Source organism: Halichoeres trimaculatus, unplaced genomic scaffold (assembly GCF_033239565.1).
Source record: "Halichoeres trimaculatus isolate MK-OKI-2021-1 unplaced genomic scaffold, fHalTri1.1 fHalTri1_scaffold_1, whole genome shotgun sequence".
NCBI lineage: Eukaryota > Metazoa > Chordata > Actinopteri > Labriformes > Labridae > Halichoeres > Halichoeres trimaculatus.
This window is the reverse complement of record NW_027437179.1, coordinates 8,764,128-8,789,891: the sequence shown is the minus strand read 5'-3', so window position 1 is coordinate 8,789,891 and position 25,764 is coordinate 8,764,128. Positions and strand designations below refer to the sequence as shown.

Sequence of the window (25,764 nt, the reverse complement as noted above, 5' to 3'; positions counted from 1 at the left end):
GCTTCAAGGATATAAAGCAAAAGAAAAAAAAACATTAATTGGGTATGTTTCGTGTTAGGGGCTGCTTTGGTTCAGTGGTGGAGATGTTGTCTCTTAACTCTGAGGACAGGAGTTTCTTCCAAGTCTCTCCCGTCACATGTTGAATTGTTGTTGAGCACCACTAAACCAGCACTGCCTACTGATTTGGGGGTAATGTGGTATGTAGATTGTGGAAAAAAGCAAAATCTGATGTGTTAACTTACTAGACATCCTACTGACCTGGGAAACTTTCACAGCATGCAACAGGCCAGTCTACCTCACAAACTGTTTCCCAAAATGCACAGCCTAATTGCTGTTCATCTATGTGGGTGACACTCTGGTTTAGGTGAGTTATCATTGTATTACAACAACAAAATGTCAACATTAACATATACGGTTCATGGGATAAGTAAAGTTATGTGAGGGAAACACAGGTAAGTCTTGTCACTTCCAGTCAAGAGGTGTTTAGGTCTACAAAATAAATTTAAGTCCTTATAAGCTACTTATTAACTTTTTTAAATCCTACGTGGATTATACAAATTATTTTTCTGTACAAATAAAAAAGCAGTTCATCCCAGATTTATTTTTAATTAATGATCTAAGTTTTGGAGTAAGACTAGAAATCTAATATGATAATTTCTGCTGTAATAAAATTCTATTCCTTTCCAGATTTTTGAGTCATAAAAACAGGATCCTGAATTTGAATCTTCCTGAATTTGTTGTTTTTTTTTAAATAAATGTAAAAGTTCATTTAATCATTCATTTTCTAAACCGCCTATCCTGTTCAGGGTCGCAGGTGGCTGGAGCCTATCCCAGCTGTCCTTAGGCGAGAGGCGGGGTACATCCTGGACTGGTCACCAGTCAATCACAGGGCTGACACAGAGACAGACAACCATTAACTCACACACTCACGGCCGGCGGTCACACTAACCCAATATGAACCAGACTTTAGCGGGTATCAACACGCACACAGCCCGCGTACGTCATCGTGAAGCATTTGTTTACATGAAGCGCGATCTCATCAGAGTCGACACAATGAGACACAGAGAGCACTGCTACAACTTTGGAGACTTTTGGACTTATAGTAAGTCGTTTTCGACAGACACAGCCCTCTAACACCCCCGCTTTGTTTGAAATGACTGTCAAGAGATGCGCTCGCGGTGATAATGGATCGCACGCGCTGTCCGCGTGCTTGTGCTCGTGCATGAAGTAAACCGTGCCGAAGCCCACCTCTTCGAAGCGTGCCGAAGCACGGAAGGGAATCGTGCTGGAGCACGGTACAGTTGCAATCACACTGGCCATTCCAAACGTGCTTTCCCAAACCTGTGTTTCCCTCACGTAACTTTACGGACGCGGTCACACTGGCCAATCGTGCCGGAGTAGAAAGGTACACTTTAACCATTGAAAATAATGAACACAAACAATATACACAACTTCTATACTGTTACCCTCACAGCATAGTTTCCTGTGACAGTATTGGACCCCCCTTGAACCCTGTCACCACTGTCCCTTAAAAAAGAATTGCACGAACATGGGCTGTACAGTTTTCATTTACCCTAAAACAAAATAATCCTTGACCCAAGAGGGTGGAGCTACAGTCCAATTTATGATTCTGGGTCAAACTGACCAGAAACACAAGAAAAGAAGACTTTCTCAATGAAATATAATAACTGTTTCCTTCCCTTGCTTAGTTTTATTCATATTTTAAGTAACTGTAATCTTATTTATGTGTTATTGTATCGTTCCTGTATTTTCACCTCAGACTGGTTCATATAAAATGCTCCTTCTGGCAATCACATATCAATAACTGAAATGTCAGGATGTACCCACACATTTATAATAAAAGCAAAAAAAAAAAAAAAAAAAAAAAAAAGCAACAGCTGTAGTTTCACTTGCAGAAACTGAAAACCAGCGCAGTATACTACAAAACAGGCCCAACAGAACAGTCAGACTACATTCAGAAGGCATTACAGATGATATGACATACTACTTTTATATGCAGCAGGTAGTAGGCGGTTTGGAAAACAGTTCAGCAGTGTTCCTACCCAACCACTAGAGGTCACAAGTCAGCGGTAGTATCAGTCCAAGTCTCCAGTCTGGATAAATGGTCAGGGTTTTTTCAGGAAAGGAATCTAGAGTATTAACTGTGCCAGACATCAGAAACAAGTGATCTGTTGTGGAGGATCAGGCCTGAAGAGTAAAAGTAGCATTGATGATCATTTCACTTTAGTTTCAGTCGAAGTTTGAGTGCTCTGTTTAAATATGAGTAAGAGGTTGTAATTGGCTGATAAAGACAACAGATAAACAGAAGGTGGTGCTGTTTGTCTTTATATTCATGCGCAGGTTTTGATAGGGAACAGACCAGATGCTCTTCATGGTCCAGGGCAGGGATCCGTAACATGCGGCTCTTGGGCCTCATGTAGCTCTTTTACTTCTTTGCATTTTTTTTTATCATTATTTTTTTAAATATTGAAATAAATAAGTTTTTTGATGATGATGAAAGACACTGACACTAACATTATGTGTTAATAAAGCCTGCCACCAATCTATTTCACCTCCTACATCAACAGCCCACCAACTTTCCATGCACCTGTGGCTAACCTCAAGTTTTACAGCCCTGTCAAGTTATTAAATCTTCAAAAAGACCGATCTAGAAGGAAATTAAGATTCTAATTTTTTTTATGGATGGATTCATTTAACTGCCAAAGTGCTAGCTTAATAAACATGCTTTATATGTGGCACGACATTAGCAAACAGATATCATAGATTTGCAAAAATGCAAAAATGCAAAAAAAAAAAAAAAAAAAACTTCTTGAATGATTATTTGATAGATTTTAATTATGTATAGAATTTTATACACTTAATTGTCTTTATTGTGAAGATAAAGTTAATTGTGTTGCTCTGGAACAATTTTAATCCAGGTGAGCTGAGGCAAAATGGCTCTTTTGGAAACAAAGGTCGCAGAGTCCTGGTTCAGGGTTTATACTTTACTGGATGTAAATAGACTTTATTTGATACTGTACATTGAAAAGATCATTATTACACATTAATCTTAATTAAGCTGAAAAATAACAAACTGTAAACAGATAACAGCAGCACCAGCACTGCACAGTGAGTCATAGTTTGTCTATGGTTAAAAGACAGATTAATTTTTGTTCCCAAACCAGAAGCTTGTTTTTCATAATGTTGACTTCTCTGTTTGTTTTATTAGGTGTATGCTGGTTTTAGTACAGAGCTGGCTCTTAGTTAAAGGCAGGTTAATTTGTAGTATTAGATGAAATAGCCATTATAAACATTGCAGCCATGAAGTTGATCAGTACACATCATCATATCGTCTGCCAGCATGCAATGGAATAAGATACTATTACAGAAACAAATCCGTGCTCTGGATTTTTTTAAAGTACTTTGTTCAATACTTTGTGTTTGCTGCAGCTGTTTATGCAGCTTCTACCAGATGGTTTATATTTGTGCAGCTTTCATGAACCTTTTTGTTATTGTACTTTTGGAATGGGGGGCTTTTAATAATTTTAGAGGACAGGACAGTGGATAGACAAGAAACTTAACAGAGAGAGTGGAGTATTATGTGTAATAAAGGTAAAGAACTATAGACCTCTACTAAACCTAGACCTCCACTCAGATCAGCTGTTGGTAAAATGGTTTTATCAAATTAGTTTCTCGTCTTTTACAACATTCCATCTTTAAATTAAACTCTCAAGCTATTTTTTTATTTTTGAATTGTTTCATCTTTAAGTTAAATCCCGGTTGGTCTTGGTGTCAAGTCAAAGAGAAGGGCCTGCAGCACAAAAACAGGTTTCAATTTTGCATCAGACTTTATAAAATTATTTTCTCTTGATCAATCATTTAATCAATCAATCAATCAATCAATCAATCATTTATTATAATTTTAATATAAACATAACAACATAATTTTGTTCAGAGCATTCATATGCTGCATCCCAGGAGATGTGATAACTTGATAAAACTCTGATCAAAGAAAAACAAACATCAAATTTTAAAAGGAATGAGTGTTTCCCTTTGCATCTTATTCAAAATGATTCAGAGCCCACTTTATCAGAAAATCAGTTTAGATGTTGTTGATAATCTTCATTCTTATTTGGATCAGTAATTTAGAGAATTTGCATCCAATAAAGTTGTTTTAGCACAACAGCATGGTGGGCAGTTGCCAGGGCCTGTTCGACCCCCAAGAGTTTAAGGGTTTGGGGATCCCACAGTTTAACCTTTCTTTCTTTTTTATTTCTTTTATTTTTTTTAACAAAGGTCAGCATGCAAGGTGCCCATGGTGTTTTTCTGATGGCTCTATTACAACAGCAACAAAAAATGAAAGCTTCAACTTTATTTAAAACATGAATGATTAAATAAAAATATATTGGGAATAATGAATACCAACTGAATCCAAACTAATTTTCCTGACTAACAGGCCCTCTAATTTTCTGACTAACAAGCCTTCTGACTTTCTAACAGGCCTTCTAGCCAGTGGGCCTTCTTGGCTCCTTGGGGTGAGGTACAACTTTGGAGGAGCTTTGTTACCGTTTTCTCATTTGTGCATTTTTATTCACATGATTTTTAATACATTTCATATTCCCCTCCAACAATCCTTTCCTCACATGCCTGATTTCCACAGAACATATTAAAAACTGAACCAACCACCTTAAAATACAAGAAGTAAACACAAATGTCCAGTTATTAAGAAAAAGAAAAGTTCCAGATTTGTCTTTCTTAATAACAGAAAAGTTATTTAACTAACAACTCTTTGGGATTGTAAAACTACTCCTTTACCATGTTGTGCTCAAAATGACAAAAATATAAACTTTTCTATTGATTAGATCTCAACCCAGCCGGTCAATTTCTGCAAAAAAAAAAAAAAAAAAAAAAAAAAATCTAGATCAATTTATTTTATTAAATTCAGTCAATAATTATTTCATTAGAGATGTTAATGATCTTTATAAGTGAAAAGATGCATAGCTTAAAACTTTCAGTGTTGTACTGTTGTGTAAACTGCTCTTAAACTCTGAGCACAGCCTCATTATATTAAATAAAGAGATAAATGTCAAGCTCTCTCTGTGGGGTGTGTTATTCCTGATCAGAATATAACCGCAGTCTAAACTTGATGAACCACTCCCTGTCTTCACAAACATGACCTTACCTTTAGATATCTCTGATCTGAGGCCAGACAATTAGTGGGCGGGACTTCGCTCATTAGCCAATCAGGATCACGTCCGCCAATAAAGTTTCTCCTAACCAGTCCGTGCCCAGACTCTGTGGCTCTCGGTGTAGTGTTTACTTTCTCCGTTGGCAGAATGTTTGGTGATGTTTGAAGGATCTTCCTGAGCAGCAGCAGCAGCAGCAGCTTTCTTTCTGCAGCTCTCTTTCTGCAGCTTTCAGGAGGTCAGAGCAACATGACGCCCCCGGACGAACGGATCTGGTCGCTGTTTAAGCGCCACTGGCAGCACACCCTGACCTACTGGAGCGTGTTCTTTAGCTTCGGCCTGTGCATCGCGTTCCTCGGGCCCACCATCCTGGACCTGAGGTGTCAGACCCAGTCCACGCTGCAGCAGATCACCTGGGTCTTCTTCTCTCAGCAGTTCTTCCTGCTAGTGGGCAGCAGTCTGGGAGGACTCTTCAAGAAGTCGTGAGTGTGGGTGGGAGCAAGAGTGGGATGTTTACATACTCAGAGGAGAAAATGATCGTATGATTAGCTTAAAACACACAGCAGACAGTTTTTTTTTTACTTATCACATCATAACTAAAAATTTATCCATTAATAACATCATATAACCTTTACTTCTTTGTCTTAACTTCATAACTGAAATAAGTCATGGGAGACCAGTTTTGTCTGTGGTCCACCAGCCCCCATGTTACAGTGTTTTTAACTGTGTGGGTTTTATTTATTTTATCTTGTTCAAAAAAAATAAAAAGGGAAAAGAATCCAGTCTTGTGCCAGAGAACATTTTGCTTTTGGTATATAAACATAGATTGTGTATAAATGTGAACATAAGAAAAGTGAGTTATTTCCTAAATTAGTGTAAGAATAGCTTCTTTAATCTCTGTATTATGAGTATTTTGGAGTATTTTTGTGGAAATTTGTATCAATTGTTCACATGACTTAGTCAGAGAAAAAAAATTGTAACAAGAAATGGACCAAAGAATACTTTCCAACTAGTATTCAACCTCTGTATTGAAATTCTTAGTATGTCAGGCCTTTACAACAGAAAATATAGTTACTTCATACCAGAAATTGTTGGAGACAACTTTGAACATTGAAATAAGATTTAAAGACAGTAAAAAAGGTAAAAAAGGTAAAAAAAAAAAAAAAAAAGTATTTCGAATTATAAAGGAGACACCGGCAAGGATGAAAAGTTCCTGATGCAGGTGGGGTTTCAAGAATTTGAGTGAGTCAGTCAGGAATCTCTGAAATCCTGGCTGCAGCCCAGCTTGATGTTAAATAGGTCTATAGGCATGTGAGACATTCACTTGCAGTTGGACTGTATTTTGGATTTGACAGTCAAATCTGAAATATTCAAAGCACATGTGGTTGTTTCAGACGTTACTTCACACAGAGCAGCCTGTGAAGCTGTGACCTGAGGTGTGCGTGTGGTCAGGTACAGGTGTTTTCAGAGCATGATGCAAAAAACAGAATAACACAATACCATAGCTCAGAATTTATGAACATGTTAGCTTAACTACAGATACGTTTTAGTTAATTGATCAATCGGGTTATTTACGTACTACTTTCCTGTCATCTGAGAGCTCTGTTAGAAACACAATGGACACATTGCACTCATACAAAACCTCAAACCTCAGATTACTGAAAGTGTTAAACTTCAGCATTCAACCTTTCATTCTCATTCAGTGAGCTGTCACTCCAGATGAAAACCTGTCCATCAAGGTCTAAATCGGGTTATTAACACACCTCTAGCCATACCTTAGCTTGTGATTTAAATCTCTTTGTCATGCTGAGGGTGTTTCTTCATGGAGACAGCTGAGGTCAAGAATTCAACCACTGATTTTAAAGAAGTTGCACTTCAAGGAGTGTCTTGTTTTTTTGCCTTAGGTATTAATTGTAATATACTAAAGCTCAAGGGCAATAGTAGGGATGGTATAAATGGATAAGAATCCGCCCTCAGAAGTGCATTAATTTACCCTGGAGGGTTGAGGAGTTGGGGTTGAAAGTAAGGTACGAACAAAAATGCTTGGAGGAAAGTCAAAGTTCAAACTAGTTTATCATCCTGGGACCATGAATATCTATCTGTGCATAATCTGGTGTCAACCCCTGCCTGACTTCTGTAGTCCCAAAGTTGGAGACACAACAGCCAATAAGAAAAACATGCTAGGTGACATTTCACCTGCCAGAAGGGTTAGTCTTTCCTGGATTGTGAATTTATAAGTCTGTAAATCAATCCAAAAAAAAAAAAAAATGTGATACCTGCACTTTTTGAATGATACTTTTTTGGGGACCAACTTTGAAATATCAGTTTTAGAAAAAAAGATAATTACATGAGACATAACGGTAAATTCCTGAGTCCTTTTTTTCAGCCCCCAGTGTTTTTCCATTCTGAGAAGTTTGCTTACAAAAAAAATAATCAACAGTTAACAAGGATCTTGGTATGGCTTAGAACACTATAAATGTGCGTAAAACAATAAATGAACTTTGATTGTTGATTGTTTGATTCTTTTTTTGATAATATTATTATTATTTTTTCAAGATAGACCGATATGTATTTTTTGGGGCCAATACTGGTACTGATTATTGGTGGGCAAGGAGGCCAATAACCGATATTTGAAGCCAATATCCACTTGCCGTCAAAGTGAAAATGTTGATGTAAAAAATTCTGAACAATACAAACTCCAACTGCATTTAATGCTTTCAAGCATATATTTATTAAACAGCACCCAGGCCTAGCAGCATGTTTTATAGTTAAAGGAGAACTTTAAAAAATAAATTGCTTAAGTTTTCTACAGTAAATAAAGTTTTCCACAATTTCAACATAACTGCAATAAAACTGGACAGAACTGAGTTTGTGCTGCCTTTTACAGGCATGTAATGCAGTTGAATTACTTTTCTGTTTTGTTTTACATGACTGATTTTAAATGACCATCGAAGGCTTCCATAGTGTAGACAGGGAGAAATTCTGTGCATAGAAGCATCAGAGCCAAAACAACACAGTTTTGAATGGGTTTTATATCGGCCGCTGGATTAAAAAAAAAGGCCGATGCAAATATGCCCCAAAATGCCAAATATCACCCCCGATAATTGGCCTGGCCGATAATCTGTCTATCCCTACTATTTTTATTGTATGTCAAATACCAATCCTTATGCCAAATTAACAATCCCAACAATCCCTAGCTGTGAGTAAAGCTAAAGAGTCTGCTCATCTTCTGGGCACTAAACTACCTTACAAACTGGGTTTACGAGATTGATTGTTGTCTCATTTCAAACAATAGCTCTACATAAATACAAATAAATACATTATCTCGTCTCTTTGTATCCTGGGAAAGGTTTTGTTAAAATAAAGATCTGCTCTCCATTTATTTGCTTCTGAAACAAACGCACTTCTTGGTAAGAGCCACATCCTCTCAACAGTGGGTGATGGTGCTCATGGGAAACTGAGTCTCTATTCTGAACAACACTACAGATCCTGGCCACAGGTGTCGCTGCAATCAACACCAAAGAGTACTTTTATTTTGACTTTTTATCTACATGGCTTTACAAAATTACCTTCAGAGTTTCTTTGTCATTACACAGTGAGCTAACTGGGGATGCACTGATATGAACATTTTGGCCGATACCGATGTCCAACATTAATAATGCTGTTATGGCCAATAACCAATATTTACCGATATTGATGTTTTTTAAAAAGAAAAAACAATTTGAGATGATGTTTTGAGGTAGTTCAGAGAGAGAGAGCAGCGTGATGGTAAGAACACACAACCATGGAGAAGATCAAAGGTTGGAGTGCTCGGGAGAAAGGTGATTCAAAAAAGTACATTTTGTCTGTTTTTTTTTTTTTTATCAAAACAAGAAGGGAGACATAAAAGAAGAGAGTTCACTCTTCTTAGATGGTTTTGGTGTTAACATAGTCATAGAAAACAATATTATTTGGGTCTTGACAGATCGTTCAAGTTGCTCTGAAAATTCTGACAGCTAATAAGTATATATCGGCGGATACTGATATGTTAAAAAAATTACCAACATCGGCTGATACTGATATTGATACCAGCTGGATATGATGCTTCTCTGCTTTCACTTAATTTGCAAAGCTCCATGAGTAATTTCCCGTCTTATGAAGTCATGTATAGTTCATCGGCACATTAAACATGTACATGGATACCCACATGTTTGTGTCTGTAAATATAGTTACTGTATTGTGTTTAATTATTAACATCCAGCACTGCTAAAAGCACACATTGCTACAATGATATAATCTCACACTCTCTCACGGGTTACTGTTTATAGGAATAGCTCTGTTGTGTTATACTTTGAAGTTTCATTAGTTTCTTATTCCTGGGCCTCTATCTCACAAACTTCAGTCAAATTTTCCTTGAACAAACTAACAGTCACCTGGGATGGGGTTAAACAGAGTGGAAAGTTGGAAGGGAGGGATAGAAATAGCAGGTGATGATAGTGTGGAGGTGCTCTGCTGCTGGAGTCCTGTGATAAAGCCAGTGGGTAAATAAAAGTTAGTGGAGCAGTAAAGCGTCAAGGTGACTTTATTCAAATAGAAGCAGGCTGCCGCCTCTGATCTGGCCTGAGTTACTGCTGATGTTTGAAGTGAATGAGTTGCTGTTTTTTCAAACTAACATGAATCAGTGACTGTGTTATATTTTGAAGTCATTGTCTGATTACAATCCTAATCCTCTGGGTGTTGTCCTCTCTTTTGTCCTCTCCAGGCTCCTGTCCTCCCTGTCAGCACTCCTTTGCAGCACTTTAGTCATCTCAATAGTGTTTGCCGTCATACCACTGTGTTACCATGTGGTACTGTTGTCTGTTGCCTTGGCAATTGCTGGTTTATCCATGGGAGTGATTGACACCATCGCCAACAGGCAGCTTGTGAAGCTGTACCAGAAGGACTCCGCCACCTTCCTGCAGGTCAGAAAGGGGGCAGAGGAGTGTGTGTGTCTGTGTGTGTTTGTATGTGTATTTGTGTATGGGCGTTCTTGTGTTTGTATGTGTATTTGGGTGTGTTTGTATCTGTATTTGTGTGTGTTTGGGTGTGTTTGTATATGTATTTGTGTGGTTGTGTGATTGGGTGTGCTGTTGTCAAAAGGTTTTGTTGTGGATGCACACTTCATCTTAAATAAATGCCCCACTGCAACACCTTAGTCCAGTTCAGAACGGCTAATTAAAACTTCAAACATCTACACATAAATCATTTTATGGTCAATACATAACTTTATTAAATAAAACTTATTATCTTCTTGCAACCTAATTGTCATTGCTGATGGACCAAAGCAATTCAAAGACGAGCATTCGTTATGTCACAGGACTCCATATCAGAGCTGCTCATGTTGGTGTAAACAGGTCATAGTTAGTTTGCATGGATCATCCACTATGAGGGCCTAGCAGATTATGTTCAAGTGTAATTATCTAAGTCTAAGTTGGAAACCACAGAGGATGTACGTGTATGACCCTTTTAACCATTAAGGCTCAGGTGCTAGCAGCCAGTTGACTTCACATTCAGTAGTTATGGAGCAACACTTGGTTTCAGGTTTCAGTTTAATTGTTTTCCTTTTCCTCTGTTAAAGTGTCTGCCTGTGCTGTGGCTAAAAAAGGATTACCTTACACTCCCTTACTGCTAAATTGTTGTTATTGTTGTGTCCTGCTGAGCAGGTTTTAGCTGGTATCTGCAGGCATTACGTAATTTAGTTTTAGGGCTTCTTTCATATTAGCATGATGTAGTGAATGCATTTAGAGCAGGGAGCTTCGAGGTTTTTCAGACCAAGGTGGAGAGAGCTATTCTGGGGAACCTGATTGAGCCAGTATGAAGCATGCAGCTGTGTGTGTTTTAGAGGGCTGTGTTGGACCAAAACACTTCATATTAGCCAAAAAGTAGTGTGGAGTAGGGCTGAACAATTTTGGAAATTAATGAAATTGTGATTTTTTTGTACCAATATTGCAATTGCAATTAAGCGTGCGATTTCTTGGGGGGGGGGGGGGGGGGATTATTCACTAAAACCAAGCAATATACCATTATATAATATGACCAACACAAAAAAGGATACTGTTAACATACAAACAATTCTTTCTGGTCAGCTAGGCCCACATGTTATGATGAAATTACATGAATTGATACAAATTAAATGTCTTTATCTAATTATTACCATCACAGCAGAATACTAACTGATTTAGCTTCAAGCCTTGTAGACATGTAATATTTTTGCCAGAAAAACAACGTATTGACTTTTGCCGGTTTTAAGAAAGAACGAGTATAAGTTAATTTACTCCCCCGGTACTGTGTATATGAAACTTATTCATTTATTTATTTTAATTGCAGCCTTTGTGATTTGAAAATTGCATTTTATTACATTGCGATGTTAGTTTCAATTCGATTAATTGTTCAGCCCTTGTGTGGAGTAGTGTGATTGTGCACCACGGGGCGTAGAATTGTGTATGGACTTTATGGACATGTCCACACTAATCTAAGATGTTGTCTGAAATGTCCCCACCAATATTTAGGTTGAAGGGGAAAAAAAAGTGCCTCATGCAGCACACAGTGGGGCACATCAAAAGGGGGGCTGTGCTGGTGCTGGCTATGACCCCACCAATGTCAAAAATCAAAATGGGAATGACACTCTGGGGTCAATCATGCTTGAGTACGGCACGGTTCAAATGGCCATCATGATTGTGCCTTTAAGGAGCAAAAAGTGAATTCTGAGTGGACCTGTGTGCACTTTGGGAGAGCTGCTGTTACTGAATGTGTTCATTTCTGACTGAATCATCAACGGTAATCCTCCATGTATCCACAGATGTATGTTCAAAGAGCAAAAATTAAAATATTTGGGATTTATTTGAAAATAAAAAATTTGCCTCAACCGGGGCACAGATGGCCTAGCAGTGTAGGTCACACCCAATGAGGGTCACTCTCATGCGGGTGGCCAAGTTTCGAGCTCAGCCTGTGGCCTGTTTCCTGCATGTCATTACCCACTCTCCCCTGTTTCTGTCTCCATCCACTGTCCTATCCTCTCTGATTAAAGGCATGAACAACCCCCAAAAAATAACCTTAAAAAAATAACAAAAATGTCAGGGACTGCCTACAGTACTTCCACGGACCCCTTGGGGGCTGCAGACCCTCTGTTGAAGACCTCTGATTTAGAGGCATCGTAATAATGACACGAACACATGATGCTGAGACATTCATTTTTGTATATGCTCTGTCAAATCAAGATGATTAGGAAAGAAAAATTTAAAAGACAGTATTTAGACCATGTCCACATGTAGCCAGGTATCTGGGAAACCACATATATGTTTCTATACATTTACATCGCTAAAAACAATGTTCTTTGAAAACTCCAGCCAAAGTGAAGATTTTGGAAAACTCTGGTTTCATGGTTTTGTGTAGCCTGGCTGGCATAGGTTTTATATCTGAAAAACAGACAAATATGGGTTTGAAATGCCTCGAGTGGCACTTATTGATGGATTTGCCCGCTACGCATGGGCAAAAGTATTTTTAAAATTGAATGAGGGGGCGATATTCTTCTTTAAAAATCCCCTGCTACGTGTGTATAAGACCATAGACTTTCTTATGTGCTACTTTTTCCAGCTTCCTATGAAACCTTCACTGTACCAGAAGGAACAATAATGAACAATGAAGTTTTTATGAAAGGGTCAGCAACCCAGCAGCTTCCACTGTGAGGTTTGAGCATGAGAACATGAGAAAGTTTGTTTTGAAGCAAAAGATACAGCTGGGTTTGATAGGATTAGATTTGACTTAAAGGTATTTGAGCTGAAAAGTCAGTAAAAACAAATAAAACCTTTTGCGTACACTCTATATTAGGGTGAATAAAACATGTAGAAGGTTGTGTTAGCTCTTGCTATACAGCTTATCACCACCTTTAATCACATACCAGCTATATACATCTCTAATGTTTTATTTTACAAAACTTTTGTGAAGAAATTAACTTAAAAAAATGACTGCTTTTTATAAGGCAGCACTAAAGAAACTCCTCATCATTGTCCCCTTGTAGGCTTTGCATTTCTTCATCGGCCTGGGAGCACTGGTCAGTCCCCTCGTAGCGGATCCTTTCCTAGCAGATGACAGCTGCGTCCTGGGGGCCAACTTGACCGCAAACTCCTCCTCCTCCTCTCCAGACCTGGAGCACCTCCGCAGCAGCCTGGCTGGGCAGGGAGCAGTGTCTGGAAACATCTCCCAGTATCCTCTGCACACCGAGGGTATGGTCATCACCAGGGTGTCGTACGCTTTCTGGATCATGGCTCTTATCAATGTGAGTCTATGTCAATATTGATCTCCATCATCCATCATCAAAATGTCATATGATGCACTGAGCCTTAGATGTCTGATACTCATGAGCAGTTAAAGAGCAGAGACTCTTGTAGCTGCTGATTGGGCGAGTTGTGAAACAGGTTACTTATTTGTGCTTTATGAAAAAGTGTTGATTTGACACCAAGGATTTCAACTGGCAAAACACGCTCTATTTGAAGAAAATGCAGTTTTATCTGTCCAGTTTAAATGTTTTGCTCCATTGATTCAGATAAGTTAGCGTTCTTTAAACTCTAAGTTATATGACTAGTTAATGACAGTAATATCATTCAACCAGCTTTCAGTGCTTTTGGCTGTGTGGGCAGATGCCAAGTCCTGCTTGAAGTATTTCCCTCTGTGTTTAGAGTCCTTTTTTACTAGTACTATGAAACATTCTGATTCTTTGAGGTACTGGATTTAATAATCATCACAACTAAGATAAACAAATTATTGGATGATTTCATTTTGTGTGTACTGAATCTAATGAATATCTGGGTAACAAATTTTGAATTAAGCTCTTTCACAGTATTCTATTTTATTTTCCGATGCACCTGTGTAATGAGTTTTACAACAGTGCGTTACAGGTCAATAATTCTGTACCCATCCTTGCATACACTGAGATCAGGGTGATAAAAAAATGTCAACATTCTTTTTATCAGGTCCAACAGGGAAATGAAAATAAGCAACCTGACGACCAGGCAGAATGTCAATCACAAAGCACACAGAGTGAAACGCTTACAGGTTCCTGGTTCATTCTCCCTGTTCATGCTCTGAGTGCTCCACTTTCCTGCCACTGACCAAAGACATGCAACTGGGTTGGCTGCTCTTTATCTTTTTAGATCCCACCAGGCGACCAAAAGGGTGTGATGAAAATATTGTTTTGATAGGAGCAGGAGGGCGAAAGCTCGCTTGATCTAGATTTTCAGTTTGAATGTGGACCTTTATAGCGGCCTCTGACTTTTTAGGTTTTAAGCAGGAGGTGTCAAAAAAGGTAACTAATTGGCTGGTTAATCAGCCGATTGATTTAAAAATTATATAAAATTTATTAAATTTGGTCCCTTAACACTTCACACAAGATATGAATTACAGTTAAAAAGTTGCACTGTTTTACACTGCTTTGTTTTTTAAGTATTTGTTCATTTTTATCACAAAGAGGAATTATCAGGTCCAAAAACTGGGAAAAAAACATCAAACCAAACGAATTCTTGCATTTGGAACCTTGAGCTTGCCGTAGTTCAACTGAAGTCAGCAGTGAGCCTGAACTCTGCACATAACTATTCCTCTTTCTCCCAGTTAAGAAAACATTTGCCTGTAAGTATTTTGAATTTAAGAGCTTTCGGTGTTATATTGCAATATGTGTTTGTAAAGGTTGAAAATTCAGTTTTAAAACAGAAATGACATCGATGTATGCTAACCGCTAGCATACCAGTGCAATTTCGCGTATACGTTAGCATCAAGCTAGCGCTAGGTTTTCTATATCATGAGATGGATCAAATGTTGAATGTATTGGATAGGAATCTTTTGTGAGAGAGCAATGTACACTTAGTTATGTGTTCGGTTTTAGTATCGGGGAGGCGTTACTTAAGCTAGGTTAGCACATGTTTAGCAATTAAGCATGAATGTTGTGACGCAGCACGTGTCTCTCGTCATGACATGAAGAGTACAAACAGGAGCCATGTTAAGTCAATGTTAATTTCATAACGCCTTTATAAAGCTACCAGCTGTAGCTCTTTTTTTTAAAGACAAGAGTTACCAGATTGAAATATTTATGTTGTTAGTTTTAAATGAAAAGGATAGAACTGGATTGCTTAATATTGTGTATATCTTGCACAAGACAAGCTTCAGCTCCGTGTTCCCTCTGAGTTTGCTGTAATAGTTAATCTGTTAGCACCATCAAATAAATTTCATAGTTTACTCTTACATTAAAGGCAGTGTAATTAAAAGTAGCGTTGATTATCAACCATCACATTTCAAACAGATTTTTAAAAGGATGATCTGTATTTAAATAGTAATGGATCAACAAGTAAAAGCTAACTCAGCGACACTTGAATAACAGACATATTTGTGTTTCTACCATTAAAAGCAACAAAGAGCTGCATTTGTTTCTAGTTCTTGTTAAGATTCCATCATTTGCATTTCTGAAGATGCTTTAGTCTTATTTCCCTCCAGGATAAAAACAAAACCTCAGAGAAAAGCTGCTTCATTTTCTGTTTGACCTGACTGTTTCAAGCAGAGAGAGGAAGAGAGAGATCATTCTGCTTTCAAGATGGGACCCTCGTAATTTGAATCAGCTGACAGGAACTGTTGGATAACACGCCTCATTTATGTGTTTGTGTGGCATGTGTGTGTGCGTGTGTGTCCATGCAGCTCCCTGTGCCTGCAGCTGTGCTCGCGTTAATGTTCCATGAGAGACTGCTGTTCTGCCCCAGGAGCAGTCCACCTCTGCTGGACAAAAACTCTTCATCCAGGAAAAGTCACAGCCTGGATGACGAGGGTAGGTAGAGCTTGAGCTGTGCAGTGTGCGTGTGTGTAGTAAACATTCTGTCCTGATGAAACCACAGGCCTCACAGTCGTCTGTCTCTTCAGGTCATGGGAGTTTGTTTGGCTGCTGTCACCCTGCCAAAATCAGAGGCCACCCAGCTTCCTTCTTCCTCATCCACGCTCTGGGCGGGGCAATCCTCTTCATCACTGATGGGATTATAGTAAGATTTCCTGCTGACACTGTGCACATATTCACACAAAAATGAATTTCTTTCTCTATGGCAAGGAATTACTTAACTATAAGAAATGCAGAGAAGTACCTGGGTTCATGTTTTCAGATGAGTAACTGGGTCTTTTAGTTAATAAATGTCTTAGTTATCTGGCAAGGCGGAACACCAAGGATCAAATATGCCACACTTCAGCTGACTAAAGAGAGGGGGGGTTGGGGCTCCCGTGCCTGAAAAAAGTATTATTATGCTACACAGAATGCTCCCATCTTATTTTGGTGTAATAAAACATCTTGTGCCAGATGGAAGAACTTGGAGGTTAATTTATCAAATCAAATCCCCATCCAAGCTATTATTGCAGATAGGGGTTTAATGGGTCAATTGGGGAATCCCTGGTTGAACCACACACTTCAAATCTGGCAGAAAGTAATTAATGCTTGTAAGATACAAAAAATGCTAAGGATTTTTAGATGGTTTGTATATGATTCAAATTTTATCCCTAATAGACATGACTCTAACTTTAAGACATGGACAAGGCATGGTCTCACAACATTCCTCTCTCTTACTCAACGAAACACTGTGCACAGCTTTGCATCCCTGAGGGACAGATACGGTTTAGTATAGAAATAGAACAGAATAGAAAATACTTTATTTATCCCGAGGGGAAATTCAGGAGTCACCGCAGCATTTAAGAAAACAAAAGTAAGAAAGAGTATAGAAAGTGCAAAAAGGTCCATAAGAAATTAGATGACGACATCCTGTCCACCACTCGTCCACCACTCTCCAGCCCAGCCAGTCTCCACCTCCACAGGGTCAAGGACTGAGCCTCCCCAGCAGTCTGTTCAGTCTCTGTCTCCTGGATCCTGTCTGCTCACAGCAGGCGAAGCTCCTCCAATGTGGGGCCGGCGTCCGATGTCAGCTCCATCAGCCACGTCCGTGAACAGCCCGATGCCGCTAGGTTAGCACAGCTAGCTCGTCCATCCCCCGGAGCTAGATCCCACGTTCCCAACAACGATGGATGGAAGGACAGGTCCACGTCGTCACCTCCCAGCTCACATCCGAGAACCAGCACGTCGTCCTCACCTCCTTCTCCTCAGCTCGAGGGAAATCATCAAGCCCTACACTAGTTAGCATTGTCATGCTACAGGCTGCTAACAGCTAATTTCGCATGTAAACAATGCAGCCATGGTTACATGTAGAAGCCACAAAAAGTTTGGTGTCCGTGACCGACAATGAACCATACAAAGTAATGATCCACTCCAAATACAAAGATGACGAAAAAGAGACGAAAAAATTACAAGAAACAGACAAAGACGAGAGAGCTGCTGCAACAGGCAGCTACTTGGGCAGCGCCTAGCAACGGAAATGGAAATTTAGCACGAGAAGACTTCCATAGATACCTGCAATTACGATCGTTCATTGATCATGAATGTAAATTGACTAACATTTCTACAGTTGAATCAGAATTTTTCCACATCTTGAAAAATGCTCTAACCATGACTCCATCTAAATTTATCTCAAAGTTGTACACAGCCCTTTCTCATGCTGATAGTGACAACACTTTATATGTGAAAGGGAAATGGAAACGAAAGTCGGGGATTGAGATTTCAGAGGAGGCATGGAGTAGTGTCTGGTCCTTCCAGTTGTCAACTTCCAGCTCTATGAGCTGTAGAGAACACTGCTGGAAGAATGTTATTAGGTTTTTCAAGTCACCACATCAAGAACATTACAAGGATGCACATATGCTTTGCTGGAGACAATGTGGTTCGATTATTGCCAACCATTATCGTATTTTCTGGGAATGTCCCAAGTTAAACACTTTCCGGAATGGTGTCCAGGTTTCCCTTTGCAAAGTCTTTAACACTCAAGTTCCTCTGTACTTTGATGTTTTGTATTTGGGTCGTATTTCCTTTTTGGAACAGAGATGTGAGATTAAGTTAATTCAAATGCTCTTTGCGACTTGTAAAAAAGCAATTACAAGGGATTGGTTTAGCCCTACTCCACCATCCTTAGATGATTGGATAGGAATAATTCTTGAGATATTTAGAGTGGAAAAATTGACTTACCAACTAAAAATTTGAATAAACAAATTTTACGAGATTTGGAATAAATGGATTCTGTTTATTACCCCTAAAAGAGCAGATTTTATTTAATCTCACTGGTACAATCATTTTGAAACCTGAAATTTATTACCTTATGCTTGGTAAATGGCAATATCTTTTTGAAGACAGTGGCAGTCTACCCCTTGGGTTCTCTTTTTTTTTTTCTTTTTTTTTTAGTTCCTGTTCCTAAAAAAAAAAATGGAAGGACTTTGGTTTGTACGTCCACATATGTATATGGATTTGTACTAATTTCTGTCCATTCCAAATAAACACAAAATCAAAAAAAAGAAAAATGTCTCAGTTTGACAGTCTGGTTTATAGTCGTGGCTGCGGCAGTGGCTGAAATAGATGGCCTGTGGTGGCATCCCTTTGCCACAACTTGTGTCAACTGCCCTAGGGCATGCGGAGCCAACTGAACAAACACACATGATACACTTCAAGTTCACAATGTCTAACATGTCTATAAAATTAGCCAGAAATTTAAACAAAGACACATCATATAAACTCAGATTTGTTTCAGGAATCATCTCCTTGAAGTTTTTTTTCCAGTTTCTTGTTACCGTATGATAACTCCATCCTCAAAATACCATAATTTAATCCTTTAATACTTCTGACCTGAGTTCATCTCGTGCTTCTTGTCCTGCAGGGATCCTACGCTGGCTTTGTCTACACTTACGCGGTGTCCCCTCCTCTGCTCATGGGTCACAAGACCGCAGGATGTCTGGACAGCATATTCTGGGCTGCTATAACAATAGGCAGACTGGCTTCTATCTACCTCTCCTACAAATGCTCAGCTCCCAAGCTGCTCACCTTTAGCCTGGTAAGAACACACAATTAAGGCATAAAAACCCTATCCTAATAAAATGATAACACAGTGCATTAAAAGGATGCTTGTAAAGAAATAATCTATAATATTAAACCATGCAGCAGATGTTGTTTGAGAGCTGTGATCAAATATTTGAGCTGGGAATGCACTTAACATCGTCAGGTGGTGTCATTTAGACGTGGATTAAATGTGTACACAGACAACAGGATGTGGAAGATAAACTGCTTTGTGACACTCAGCATTTTATTTAGGCACTAAGAACAATACAATATCTCAAATACTGGCTGTGTTAGCTTTTGTCTCACACTTTATTATTGTTATTTTACTTCAACTTGAAGCTCACAGGTGTTGAGACATCTGATAAATTGGATGTTTTTATCATCAGAGTGGAAGGAGACTACCTTTAAATACATTGTTGGACATCTGATCAGCTTTAAAGGTTGATATAATTCTTCAGTGGTCAGCTGGCCTTTTATATTTCCACATCTAACCTCTGAGGAAACTATCAGACTTATTAGCTGCTTATTAACTTATTTGATGTTTATTTCCAGCTTTTCACTGTGAGACAAACTGTTCATTGTCAGAGACATGAGTGATGTAAGAGCAGGATGTAAATGGCCTTGATATCAATTTCAATACACACCCCAGGACAGTGTTTTATAATGGAATCAGAAATTGATAAATGAGTTGTTGAAAACGTGGAGTCATCACATCAAATACCTCAGGACTTCACTGTCAATGTGAACACTGCCCTCTAGTGGTTCGAAAAGTAACAAGCATCTATGGGTTGTACTACGGAGCCGAAATAGCTCAGTTGGGAGAGCGTTAGACTGAAGATCTAAAGGTCCCTGGTTCGATCCCGGGTTTCAGCAGCTGGACTGGGAGATTTTGAGGGTAGCAATGTTGTGAGATCATATTCAGCTCTTATCAAACAGGTCTTTGTATCCATACTGCCAATGTTCAGTAGGACATTTCCGACTTTGTTGGAGAGAACTGCTTTCCTCGAACCTTGAGTGATTGGTAGATGGTGTTAAATATTAGAGCTGCTGACTCACTAAAGTCCTATTTGGCCTGTCTGTACTAAGGTAGTGAACTAAAGCTGCGTTTCCACCAAGCAGTATGGGTCGATTCAGTACGGTTTGGGACGGTTTGGGACAGTTAAGTCTCATCCCGTTTGCGTTTCCACAGCAAACTGTGTCCTCTCGTGGTGGGCGGCATGTAAGCTGGATGCCGGAAGCCACAGCTGGTAGACAATGGCGCGACGCCGTAGCAGCTTACCCCGCTATTAAATCCAACAAAGAAGAAAACGCGACACAGTGAACAAAGAGCATGGATGGAAGACATGCAGCATTTTGTCCACTCTGTGATTTTCATGTAACTCTCTGTTACAAAGTGCAATCAAGCTTTGTTTCAGAGAAGTCTGTGAGCCGCCAGGAGAAATGCAGCCACTGTCGGGGTAAGTGACGATTCTTTTGACCAATCAACCGTCTGCAGTGTGTTGCTCCACCTCCCGAGAGCGGATCGGTTCTGTCTGGCACCCATACGAAAGGGTTCCATAAAAGTGGGACAGCTCGTCTCGGTTTTTAGGGATCCGTCCCGGGATGAGTAAGTGGAAACGCTGCTAAAAGCACACCGTACCGAGACGAACCAACCCGGACTGCTAAGTGCTCTTGAGTGAACATGTTCTCCTGGCTGTCTCCACTTCCACAGAGAAAAAGTTAAAAGCTGAAGAAAGACAGACAGTGCCCAGGTTATGGCAGGGTATGAGCAGTGTCTCAAGAGTACACGTCTCCAAAATGAGTTAAGAGTACAACACAACAGTCTTGTTGTTGAAGTCTACATGTGTCTTCACATGCGGTCATAGGGGTTTAAAATGAGTGCTTAGATCAAAGCCCACATCAAACCAGCATCACTGCTGACACAGGCATGACCCCCTGGGATTATGGGATTTGGTTTGGTTTGTCTTTCCCTTCACTCTCTCTTTTTACCTCTCCTTTTGTTTACTCTTGTAGCCGAAATAGCTCAGTTGGGAGAGCATTAGACTGAAGATCTAAAGGTCCCTGGTTCGATCCCGGGTTTCGGCAGCTGGAATGGGTGCTTTTGAGGTTGCACATTTTGAAGTTTATTTCTCTATCCTCACACAGTGTCTGTCTGTCTGCCTGTGTGTGTCTCAGGTGGGGGTCATAGTGACGCAGTGCCTGTTGATGATCTTTTACACCAGCTGTGAGTTCCTCTTCATCGGTACGTGTGTGTTGGGTTTATGCATCAGCAGTGTGTTCCCCTCCGTGCTGGCTTTCACAGAGGATATACTGGAATACAAAGGTGAATTACACACACACACAAACTCCCAAAGATTCACATCCTACATGATAAAACCACAACGCATGTATTTATTCATGAATAATGAAATCACACATATAAACACGTGAAAACCAAGGCAGTGGGTCTTTTTTCCTGACTTAAAATAGTTTGATAGCACCCAGAGAAAGGAAAATCATCTTTTCATGAGCTTCTTGTTTTTTATTGTTGATTTTTGGTATCCACTTCATGTGAATATTTTCTCATTTTACTTCTTCTTCTGTCTCAAAGGTTGTGCCACGACCGTCCTGGTGACATGTGCCAGCACAGGAGAGATGATGCTGCAGCTGCTCACTGGAATTGTAAGAAATACTGTCAGAAATATCTTTGAAAGGTTGCTCATTCAGTGACAGTTAAAGTGAGAGCTGAAAATCTTGCTCTTGAAGTTGTCCTCACTTGATCATCTGTGTGTTCGAACTGTTGGTAACTCCCTTACAGCGGGGTATCAAAGTCCTCTAAGATTAGTTTTACTGCTCGCTGTCTAAATAATCTGAGTGCAAAGTAAACCGCATATTTATAAACCTGTTCTGAGGCCACATTGCTTATTCATGGCCACTTGGCTAGGATGATAAATCGTGTGTGTGTGCGTCTGTGTCGTCTTCCAGGTTATCCACAGTCAGGGCAGTTACGCCTTCCTGTTGTGTTGTACGGTAGCATCGTTCACCAGCTTCTGCCTCTTCCTGCTGTTCCTCTTTGCACGGCACATCCACACAAACTTGTACACAGGTAAGCACACGTGGATACATTTGGGAAAAGCAAATACAAAGGCATGCAATGGAACGCAACACTTTTGTTTTTGCTCCCATTTTTCATGAGATGGACTCAAAGATCTAAAATTCATTCCAGATAAACAATATTACCATTTCTTTCAAATGTTGTTCACACATCTGTCTAAATGTTTGATAGTGAGCACTTCTGCTTTGCTGAGATAATCCATCCCACCTCGCAGGTGTGCCACAACAAGATGCTGACCTGACATCATGACTAGTGCACAGGTGTACCTTATACTGCCCACAATAAAAGGCCACTTTGAAATGTGCAGTTTTGTCTCACAGCAAAATGCCACAGATGTCGCAAGCATTGAGGGAGCATGCATTTGGCATGCTGACAGCAGGAATGTCAACCAGATCTGTTGCTCGTGCATTGAATGTTCATTTCTCCACCATAAGCCGTCTCCAAAGGCGTTTCAGAGAATATGACAGTACATCCAACTAGCCTCACATCCGCAGACCACGTGTATTGATGGCATTTTGAATGCACAGAGATACCGTGATGAGATCCTGAGGCCCATTGTTGTGCCATACATCCATGAACATCACCTCATGTTTCAGCAAGACAATGCACGACCCCATGTTGCAAGGATCTGTACACAATTCTTGGAAGCTGAAAATGTCCCAGTTCTTGCATGGCCAGCATACTCACCGGACATGTCACCCATTGAGCATGTTTGGGATGTGCTTGACAGGCGTATACGACAGCGTGTACCAGTTCCCACTAATATCCAGCAACTTCAACAGCCATTGAAGAGGAGTGGACCAACATTCCATAGGCCACAATTGACAATCTGATAAACTCTATGAGAAGAAGATGTGTTGCACTGCATGAGGCAAATGGTGGTCACACCAGATACTGACTGGTTCTGAGACCCCAGACCCCCAATAAAGCAAAAAAAAAAAACTGCACATTTCAGGGTGGCCTTTTATTGTGGACAGTCTAAGGCACACCTGTGCACTAATCATGGGGTCTGATGAGCATCTTGATGTGCTACACCTCTAAGGTGGGATTGATTATCTTAGTGAAGCAGAAGTGCTCACTATCACACATTTGGACAGATTTGTGAACATTTGAAAGAAATTGTAATATTGTGTATCTGGAATGAATTTTAGATCTTTGAGTCCATCTCGTGAAAAATGGGAGCAAAAACAAAAGTGTTGCGTTTATATTTTTGTTGAGTGTAGTTGTTTTTATCGCTAAAGAGAAAAGTAGGTTGTGTAAAAACTGGAGACATTGAGGAGAAACTGACAGCAACCAAACCAAAACTTCTCAGTGGAGTGTTGTCGTACATGAGTCAGGGACTCAAGGTCTTACTTTCAGGACTCCGTTTGGACTCAAATGCGAATGATTCTAGCCTGGACTTAAACTGAATTGATACTCGACCTAAACTGTTTTTGGTGTCTTGGACTCAGACTTGAACTTTTGGAAAACCAGAATCAAGCTGGAATTGATTTTTGTTGACTCAGCTTCAACCACAGTTAAAACGAAGTGCACAAAGCATTAGTTTGTAAAGCCAACCTGCATTCTTTCTGACAGCCAGCAGGGGGCATCTCTTCTGGAGGAAAACTGTGCAGAACCAGATCCCTCCCACGAACAGATTTACTCTGTTAGATTTTTGTCAATACTGTAGTTTTAAGTCTCTTTTTCATAAAAATGACTTTCAATTTCTTAATTACAGCATAATTTAAAAAGTTGTTAAAGTGGACAGAATTGCAGATAGGTATGTTTTGAGTCATTTTGCCTTGTGATGCGTGTTTGCTCTCAGGGCGTCATACCAACAGACATGTCCTACTTCCACAAATCAGATTAACTTGATTTGCTGTATAGTGAGTCATAAGTTTATTCTCATTTGGCGCGTGTACATCTCATAAAGCCTGTGACACAGACTGATGAAGGCCATGAAAATTACAGCAGTTGTAGAGGCATGTTAAGACACATTACTTTTTTTTTTCTTTTTTTAGAATAAAATAAAAAAACACATTGAGGATGCTCCTAGGCTGCATATAAAGACACCGTGGGGGTAAACAACCTCTCAGGGTACACCTTTTGGTGTTTTTAAAAAGTTTTAAATAAATGTTGGAATAATAAATTATGGACACCGTTCAATTTTTGATAAGATAAAAAATTCTGGAAAAAAAATGCAATCAGTACACTCCTAGGGTGCTTCCAAAAATCCTTAGTCATAGTTTCCTCCTGTCAGGGTTCATCTTTTGTTGTTTGAAAATTTCAGATAAAAACTTATTTTTTCATTCAGAAATTTTGAAAATCATACATTTCATAAGAAATCTAATGGGGACACTCCTGGGGCACTTCTAAACATCTCCAAAGGCAGTGATTCCCAACCAGTAGGCTGCTGCCCTCTGGTGGGCTGTGAAGGTATTGCAAATGGGCCACCAAATCATTTCCAAAACAGTATGATTTAATTATTATTATTATTTCTAAAATGTTTATTTCTTATGTTTAGGATTTCAATAAAATTAAAACTGTGAATACAGTTACAGTGAAGGTGTTGCAACATATCATAGATGCTGCATTAATGACTGTGGAGCTTCTAACATGTTTCTCCTGTATTTAGTTAAGTCCTTTATCTTCAATCTTTATTCAAAAAGAAAGTGCTCTAATATGACCCCTGTAATAATGGGGTTGGAGATGGGCTGCAAAAGTTTTTGAGACTCAAGTGGGCCATGAGTTGGAAAAGGTTGGGAACCTTTTTTTTTTTTTTTTTTAAATCTGAAACATTTAGAAAAGAATGAGACATGTCTAGGCTTGTTGCTTCTGCAAAATTGTCATTGTCAGATCATTCACCATTCACGCTATAATAATGTAATTTGATAACTTTCATTTTATTGCAGCTTTGATATTCCTTTGAGGGCAACAGTTATTTTCTTTCTTTATCTATTAATGAGTTAGTTTCCGGCTGCCACCTGCTAAATACAAGAATGTGCAGAGCCCTAACTGGTCTGCCTGCTCTGTGTCACAGCAGAAACACAGCATTGTTTTCTTTTTTCAGTAGTAAGCTCGACTGAACCCACACCTCGAGTTCCCCTGATGTTTTTATTGCTCTCAGATATCCACCTGGTTAAAATATGACTCCAGCCAAAAAGAAAGCCACAGCTTGTTCTGCAAACTTTAGTCTCTACTGTGTGTTGAATTTTTAAAACACATCCTCAGAGGTGTGTTTCCAAGGTGGGTCAGCCACCTTTAAAAGCCCGTCATTTTTTGCCTCTGTGTTTAATCAACTAATCAGCTTGTGTTCCTTCGCAGATCCGTCTGAAGACACAGAGATGACGGAGAAGCCAAAGACAGACAGCTCCTGACCTGGTGATCCGAGACCAGAAACAAGAAAACAACTGAGTGCTGAGGACGATAAAAAGGACAGTGATCTCTGAAACCCTCATCTCTCACCCCTTGGTGAGGTTAGGAGCTTCAATCCTGGTTTCCTCCAGGTGGACAGTTTGAACTTTGATGGAAGCCTGATGATC

General features: G+C 39.5%; 1 protein-coding gene and 2 non-coding genes across 3 annotated transcripts; all 3 read left to right on the top strand.

Moving 5' to 3' along the window:
- The first annotated feature begins 5,435 nt into the window (after positions 1 to 5,435).
- mfsd4aa (major facilitator superfamily domain containing 4Aa) lies at positions 5,436 to 25,713 on the top strand. The gene is made up of 10 exons (XM_074675103.1): positions 5,436 to 5,668; positions 9,928 to 10,126; positions 13,222 to 13,479; positions 15,882 to 16,008; positions 16,101 to 16,216; positions 18,971 to 19,144; positions 21,325 to 21,472; positions 21,740 to 21,810; positions 22,114 to 22,234; positions 25,547 to 25,713. The coding sequence occupies exons 1-10, from the start codon at positions 5,436 to 5,438 to the stop codon at positions 25,597 to 25,599; spliced, it is 1,500 nt and encodes a 499-aa protein (XP_074531204.1). The 3' UTR covers positions 25,600 to 25,713.
- On the top strand, positions 19,950 to 20,022 carry trnaf-gaa (transfer RNA phenylalanine (anticodon GAA)). The gene has a single exon. It is a non-coding gene; the product is annotated as a tRNA-Phe (tRNA).
- trnaf-gaa (transfer RNA phenylalanine (anticodon GAA)) lies at positions 21,162 to 21,234 on the top strand. Its single transcript has one exon. It is a non-coding gene; the product is annotated as a tRNA-Phe (tRNA).
- Positions 25,714 to 25,764: the final 51 nt, after the last annotated feature.